The sequence below is a fragment of the Salvelinus sp. IW2-2015 genome, linkage group LG13 (assembly GCF_002910315.2).
Source record: "Salvelinus sp. IW2-2015 linkage group LG13, ASM291031v2, whole genome shotgun sequence".
Lineage (NCBI taxonomy): Eukaryota > Metazoa > Chordata > Actinopteri > Salmoniformes > Salmonidae > Salvelinus > Salvelinus sp. IW2-2015.
Window position 1 is genome coordinate 20790393 of NC_036853.1, and position 7337 is coordinate 20797729.

Below are 7337 nucleotides of genomic sequence, written 5' to 3' on the forward strand. Positions count from 1 at the left end.
TATACTATAGTACTATAAGAATGTGCAGGGCTACTTTGATTACAACATGAAAAGATAACCAACTCCATAAACATTCAACATGGTGGTGTCAACTATAATTGTCATAGTCCATAGAAAATATAATACCTGTATTAGACCTGGGTTAAAATACTTGAAAAATAATTTGAGCGTTAGCTTAAGACTGCCTGGAGTCCCAGATGGGCAGGGTTTTGCAGTTTTGGGACTTTTCTATTGGGTTATTAAGCCTGGCAAGCTCAAACAGGSACAGATAAAGCATTTMAAATGATTATGCAAATATATGAAACCCATGCAGCTCTGCTCTATATGGGCATTTCTCTCAAGTGTGGATAATCATTAGTTTACTTTAAATATTWAAAAAACAGATCTGCACAAAAATYWGAACATTTTACACTGGCATTTACAAAAATAAGAATTGTCTTGATTGGCGGCTCTCTCTCACCTTCTAGGCTCAAGACCTGTGAAGAAACAATGAATGTGTTATGTAATGCAACAATAGCGTACTGCCCCTCYTTTGAGATTGCATTTGTGTGTGCCAGACTGATGTCAAATACATTTGTCAAACGGCAAGCTAAATCAAGTGCACTTCAAATAATGTGTTTGACCCGGCTGTCTGGTGTTTGCCCATGTTTATCCCAAGATTCACAATGGCTGTCTAGATCACCTCTCTCTTTTCTAGTGCCAGCTCTGGCTAGTCTGATTGGTTCCCTCCATCTTTGACCCCTTCTATTCCTGAATACCAACCTTGGCCTTGATTGATGGTGCATTCAAGTGCTGCATTTTCTTTTAGGAAATGTACTGTTGGTAGTTGTCAACGGACATGCTAGTTGTCACAATGGACATATTGAAATATATGTACACTACCATTCAAAAGACAGTGAAGAGGCGACTCCGGGATGCTGCCTTCTAGGCAGAGTTCCTCTGTCCAGTGTCTGTGTTATTTGCCCATCTTAATCTTTTATTTTTATTGGCCAGTCTGAGATATGGCTTTTTCTTTGCAACTCTGCTAGAAGGCCAGCATCCCAGAGTCGCCTCTTCACTGTTGACGTTGAGACTGGTGTTTTGCGGGTACTATTTAATGAAGCTGCCAGTTGAGGACTTGTGAGGCATCTGTTTCTCTAAACTAGACACTCAAATGTACTTGTCCTCTTGCTCAGTTGTGCACGGGCCCTCCACTCTATTCTGGTTAGAGCCGTTTGCGCTGTTCTATGAAGGAGTAGTACACAGCGTTGTACCAGTCTTCAGTTTCTTAGCAATTTCTCGCATGGAAGAGCCTTAATTTCTCAGATCAAGAATAAACTGACGAGTTTCAGCAGAAAGTTATTTGTTCCTGGCCATTTTGAGCCTGTAATCCAACTCACAAATGCTGATGCTCCAGATACTCAACTAGACTAAAGAAGGTCAGTTTATTGCTTCTTTAATCAGAACCACTTTTTCAGCTATGCTAACATAATTGCAAAAGGGTTTTCTAATGATCGATTAGCCTTTTAAAATGATAAACTTGGATTAGCTAACACAACGTGCCATTGTTCCACAGGAGTGATGGTTGCTGATAATGGGCCTCTGTACCCTTATGTAGATTTTCCATTAAAAATCAGCCATTTCCAGCTACAATACTCATTTACAACATTGACAATGTCTACACTGTATTTCTGATCAATTTTATGTTATTTTAATGGACAAAAAATTTGCTTTTCTTTCAAAAATAAGGACATTTCTAAGTGACCCCAAAGTTTTGAACGGTAGTGTATATGTCTCATTTCCAAATCTCCTCTTGTCATTCCCTAGTCATCCCTAGCGGTTCCCTACCTCTCCTCTGCTTCCAAATCTTTTGTAGGTATTCCAATAGAATACAATATTTGCTTTATTGGTCCATTTGGACTGAAAAGTCCTTATTTTTTTGCTGTCACAGTACCCAGCCTGCCTCTGGAGCAATTAGGGGTAAAGTGCCATGCTCAAAGGCACAAAGGCGCTAGATAGCACATGGGATATTGAAGCCAGTAACCCTCCGGCTGTTGGTTCACCTCCCCCCAGATGTCCCCGTAAACTGAGGGATTCCTCCTCGTCACCTCTAACCTGGAGACTACTACCGGCATCAAGTAATTCCCTACCTCTCCTCTCTTTCCCACACCACCTCTGACAATCGTGTTTGGTGTTGAAGCGGTTGTGGTTGCCCTCACAACCTCCATAGACAAACGGCCGGCACTCCCCGGAGCGGGGTGGTAGTACCACAGCAGGACATACTCCCAACATCCCCCCTCTGACATGGGCTGCAGCAGGGGTCAGGGGTCAAGTCTAAAGCAAGTAGAGATAATATAACCTGGTCACAGATCTGTTTGTGCCAAACATGACGATGACTGTAGGAGCTAGACAGCACAAACAGATCTGGGACCAGGCTAATCACTAAATTATAGGAGTTAAGTATCAGAGAATTAAGAAAAGCTTTTCTGAGGCATGTTTGACAGAGTGAACACATTCAAAAACACATAGAATTAGGAATATTATCCTCAGTGAATTAAAATCCTTTGTGGTAACCAAATAAATAATGTTCATTGTGCTGTGATATCAAGCGTATGAGTCATTGTTAGATCTTCCATTAATTAAGTGAATATGTTTTTATAGTTTTGCCTTTCAATGTGGGTTGCACATTCATTCATAACTTCTAGCACGCGCACATCAACACACTCTTATCTTTCTCATCCCGCATTGTGCCCCATACATCCTCATTAAAGACTAATATAAGAGAGAGGGAGAGGCAGAGAGAGAGAAAAAAAATGGAGAGAGAGAGAGAGAGATGAAGAGAGAGAGAGAAAGAGAGAGGAGAGAGAAAGAGAGAGAGGAAGAGAGAGAGAGGAAAGAGAGAGAGAGAGAGTGGGGAGAGAGAGAGGAGAGAGGAGAGAGGGGGGGGAGAAAGAGAGGGGAGAGAGAGGGGGGGGAGAGAGAGAGAGAGAGAGAGAGAGAGAGAGAGAGAGAGAGGGAGAGAGAGAGAGGGGGGGGTAGAAAGAGAGAGAGAGGGAGAGAGGGAAAGAGAGAGCGGGAGGGAGAGAGGGGGAAAGAGAGAGGAGAGGGGGGAGGGAGTGAAAGCGAGAGAGTGCAAGAAAAAAAAAAGAATCAAAATGACAAGAGGAGAGGAAGAAGCGGGAACAAGAGGAAGAGGAAAGACGGAGAGAGAAAAGAGAGAGATGGAAAGGAAAACAAGTTCCATTCATTCACCTGATGAGCGTGGCCCAACTCCCCGAACCCTTCTTCTCCGGTGCCTCAGTCCCCAATCCGCTCCCCTGTTGGCTCCAGAGTCTGAAGGCCGAGAGAACTCATTAGCTTACAGACAGGCAGATTCAAACATTTATCACTAAGTGGGGCCTGCTGCGTCCCACTCCTCTAATCAACACACAGGGCCCTTGAAAAAATGTAAACTCTATTGGCCCTGGTCATAAGTATTACACTATACAGGGAATGGAGTGTCATTTGGAATACAGCCGTGGTCTGCAGAATCGGCACTGACCCACTTAAGTCTGTCTGACTGACTTGGTCTGTTATACTGACTCTCTATAGGTTCATACTGGAGGATGACCAGGGAGACATGGAGGAAAGGATTTATGACCAAGAAGACTAATGAAAGATGGAAATGTCTACGAATGTCCGTTATCTCCAAGTCGGATGTTTGTCTGTGACTGTAACATTTTGCATGTAAATTACACTGCATTTACGGGGAGATCATGGAGTTTGTATTTTATTCTTATTTAACTTTTTTTTAATCAGGAAAATCAAGTCTGGTGTATGGAATCAATGTAATACTCCCAAAAGTGAAAACGCCGCCATCTGGCACACCAGGCAAGTTCAATTAAATGCTCAGAGCATTTGAAAAATAAAATATTTGGAACTCAGGTCATATGTATATACCTTAAGCTAGATGTCACGATCCCGGGCGCAGGATTACACATAACAATAGTAACATTGACAGGGGCAATGTGAGCCTTTGATTATTTCCGATCTCTTTGGTTCAATGGAACCTGAAATAGGGATTCAAATGGGATGAGAAGCCCAGTAGCCTAGGGCTGGCTAGGATAATGACCCGCGATAACACTGGTCTCTTATACACATCTAGGGATGTATAAGAGACAGGCCTAGGGCTGGCTAGGATAATGACCCGCGATAACACTGCTTTGATTGCTTCTTTCTGCCTCTCTCTCTCTTTCCCTCTGTCTTTGTCCTCGTCTACTCACAGTAATAAAGCATTCAGAATGGAGAGTCTAGCTTCAGGGTTGGGGTCAACWCTGGAGGTTAGTAAAAAGATGGATAGGATATTAGATTGGTCTCAGCGAGGGTCTCACCTAGGGACAAGGGGCATCGGGACCAGGGGCATATATGTGGTCGGGAGCTTGGACCGCTACACCAGATACGGCACAAACTTCTAACTTTGACTTACCGGTAAGGTTGTCATCACCTGGGGTCCCCTCCTCTCGCARGGGGATGGGGGGAGGAGTGGTTGATCCTACCAGCTCCTTTTCAAGTCTTTTCTTGTCCTCTTYCTCCTCTCCCATCTCATCCTCAGGTAGGCTGCGAGTGAAGATGGATATATGCACGTCTGGATCCCTCTCAAACAACATGCTCTCAGCATCCGGGTCCTTGGACTTCACCATAAACTTCAAGTCCATCCCTGCAACAACCACAGACAGAATAGTCAGTGTTCCCCTACCATTGAATAAACATGAGCCTGCCWTAAAGAGGCTTTTACTGGATTAAATTGACAATTTCATAGCCAGGCATTCACACCTCGCCTGGAAACTAATGGAGGAAATTTGATATGATACATTTGATATGATATGTTGACTACGGATAAGGCAACAATGCCTTTCTCCTCAAAGTTGTGGAGGTGTCAACTAAAGATGCGTTTGACCCTGTGGTTGTAGGGCCYTCTGGGTTCTGGTGTGTGGYATGATGGTTTATGAGTCTGGTGTTTGTGAATGACTCCGGTCGGTCACGGTGTCCCCTCTCTCAACGGGCCATTCCACAGAGAGGGCACACCAGATGGCAGAACACACAGGGGTGCCATGCCGCAGCAGTGGGAGTTTTAGAATGTAGAACAGACACACAGCCACACAGACCTGCATGCACACAGAAACACTCACCGCACTGGTTCACAACCTCTTGGTTGACCAGCTCCTTCACCTCCTCGGCCTGAGAACAGAGAGAGCAGAGTGTTGCTTAGACCCTGTCTTCAACCAAGCTGTCTGTCAATATAAATATGTCTTAGGCCAGGCAGGTGTCAAACGTGTGTGTGGGAATAAGTAAGATGTATTTACAGAGAGTCCGGGTTCCCCTTTYTCTCCCTTTAGTCCCTCGTTTCCGAGCTCTCCCTGGAAAAGACACAGTGGTTATTATCACAGCAATTATTACTGTCACCCAGCCTCGTGACAGTAACTCCCATTAGGTATTGATACATGAACAACAACATGTGTGTGAGTGTTATGTGTCTGGTCTATGAAGTAGCTTACACTGCCTCCTCTTTGTCCCGGACTTCCAGGTGGTCCTGTCTGACAAGGCTTCCCTCTGCCTCTCCTGCCCCTCTCTCCCTGGGACAACAACACAGCAAAATGGAGACCGCTCTTACTCACACAGGTGCTGCGCGTGCTAGTGAGCCCACGCACATGTGCTCTCACAGGCACATGCACAAACAGGCAGGCACACAGATAGGCACACACACAGATAGACAAACACACACAAAGATAGACACACACAGAGATAAACACACACACACACAGATAGACACACACTCTCTCACATATAAATACAAACCGACAACTTCCTTCAATCTAAATTCCATTATACAAAAATGATATAGTATTATAAGAGGGACATGTACTTCACTACTACGTACTTCCCTACTACGTACTTCACTACTACGTACCTTCCTACTACGTACTTCACTATTACGTAGTAAAGTACTTCACTACTACGTACTTCACTACTACGTACTTCCCTAATACGTACTTCCCTAATACGTACTTCCCTATTACGTATTTCCCTATTACGTACTTCCCTAATACGTACTTCACTAATACGTACTTCCCTAATACGTACTTCCCTATTACGTACTTCCCTAATACGTACTTCACTATTACGTACTTCACTATTACGTACTTCCYTAATACGTACTTCACTATTACGTACTTCCCTAATACGTACTTCACTATTACGTACTTCACTATTACGTACTTCCCTAATACGTACTTCACTAATACGTACTTCCCTAATACGTACTTCCCTAATACGTACTTCACTACTACGTACTTCCCTATTACCTACTTCCCTTCTACCTACTTCACTATTACGTACTTCCTTAATACGTACTTCACTATTACGTACTTCCCTAATACGTACTTCCCTAATACGTACTTCACTATTACGTACTTCCCTAATACGTACTTCCCTAATACGTATTTCACTACTACGTACTTCACTACTACGTACTTCCCTAATACGTACTTCCCTAATACGTACTTCACTACTACGTACTTCACTACTACCTACTTCCCTTCTACCTACTTCCCTTCTACCTACTTCCCTTCTACCTACTTCCCTTCTACCTACTTCCCTTCTACCTATTTCCCTACTACGTACTTCCCTACTACGTACTACCCTACTACGTACTTTCCTACTACGTAGTTGCCTAAATAAAGCTCAATCCGATCATYAGGCTTACCTCTCTAGTTATCCTATAAATATCTAACATATCCAGATGTTTTGTGATAAAACGTCCCCTTGGAACATCATTACGTCCTTTCCATCCCTTCTCTGCTATCAACATAAAGAGGCTGCTAATTGTGGCTGAAAGGAGCCATTAGCATAGAGGTTTGGTTAGTGTTCCCGCCGCATCAGAAAATAGACCCATTTCTGTGTCTTAATTATGCTTCTATTCCWTCCTATGCGTTGCTATACATAGGAATGTTGTCTACTGCCTGTCTATCTACATATCTGACAGGCATTCTGCTAGGTGGACATTGTGCCTGATAGAATCAGGCTTGTTTTATCTAATCATCATGATGTGTGTTTTTTTTGTTGATTTTTGTAACTTTTGTGGAAAGTGGATATTTTAATGTGCACTCTGACTGGGTAAAACTGGGTTTTGGGGTTGGTGGGCTGTGGTTGTTATGCATGAAGGAAGGACAGGCAGACAGACAGGCAGACTGACTGGGGCAGACTGACTGGGGCAGACTGACTGTGACAGACCAGGAGGTTTGGTCAAGACGTTTACACAGATCAGACACGGACAGAGTAGGATTAGCTCGGTTTCAAGGGTGTTAATTTAAATAATAAAT

At 43.6% G+C, this 7337-nt stretch overlaps 1 protein-coding gene across 1 annotated transcript in view; it reads right to left on the reverse strand.

Moving 5' to 3' along the window:
* Window positions 1-93: 93 nt before the first annotated feature.
* The window catches only part of col7a1l (collagen type VII alpha 1-like), a 103406-nt gene continuing 96162 nt past the window's right edge, over window positions 94-7337 (reverse strand). Inside the window, 9 exon segments of the mRNA XM_070445989.1 lie at window positions 94-476; window positions 2130-2234; window positions 2237-2288; window positions 2694-2702; window positions 3215-3312; window positions 4445-4675; window positions 5148-5196; window positions 5322-5375; window positions 5514-5591. Of these exon segments, the coding sequence (XP_070302090.1) occupies window positions 457-476; window positions 2130-2234; window positions 2237-2288; window positions 2694-2702; window positions 3215-3312; window positions 4445-4675; window positions 5148-5196; window positions 5322-5375; window positions 5514-5591 (696 nt within the window). The 3' untranslated portion in view covers window positions 94-456.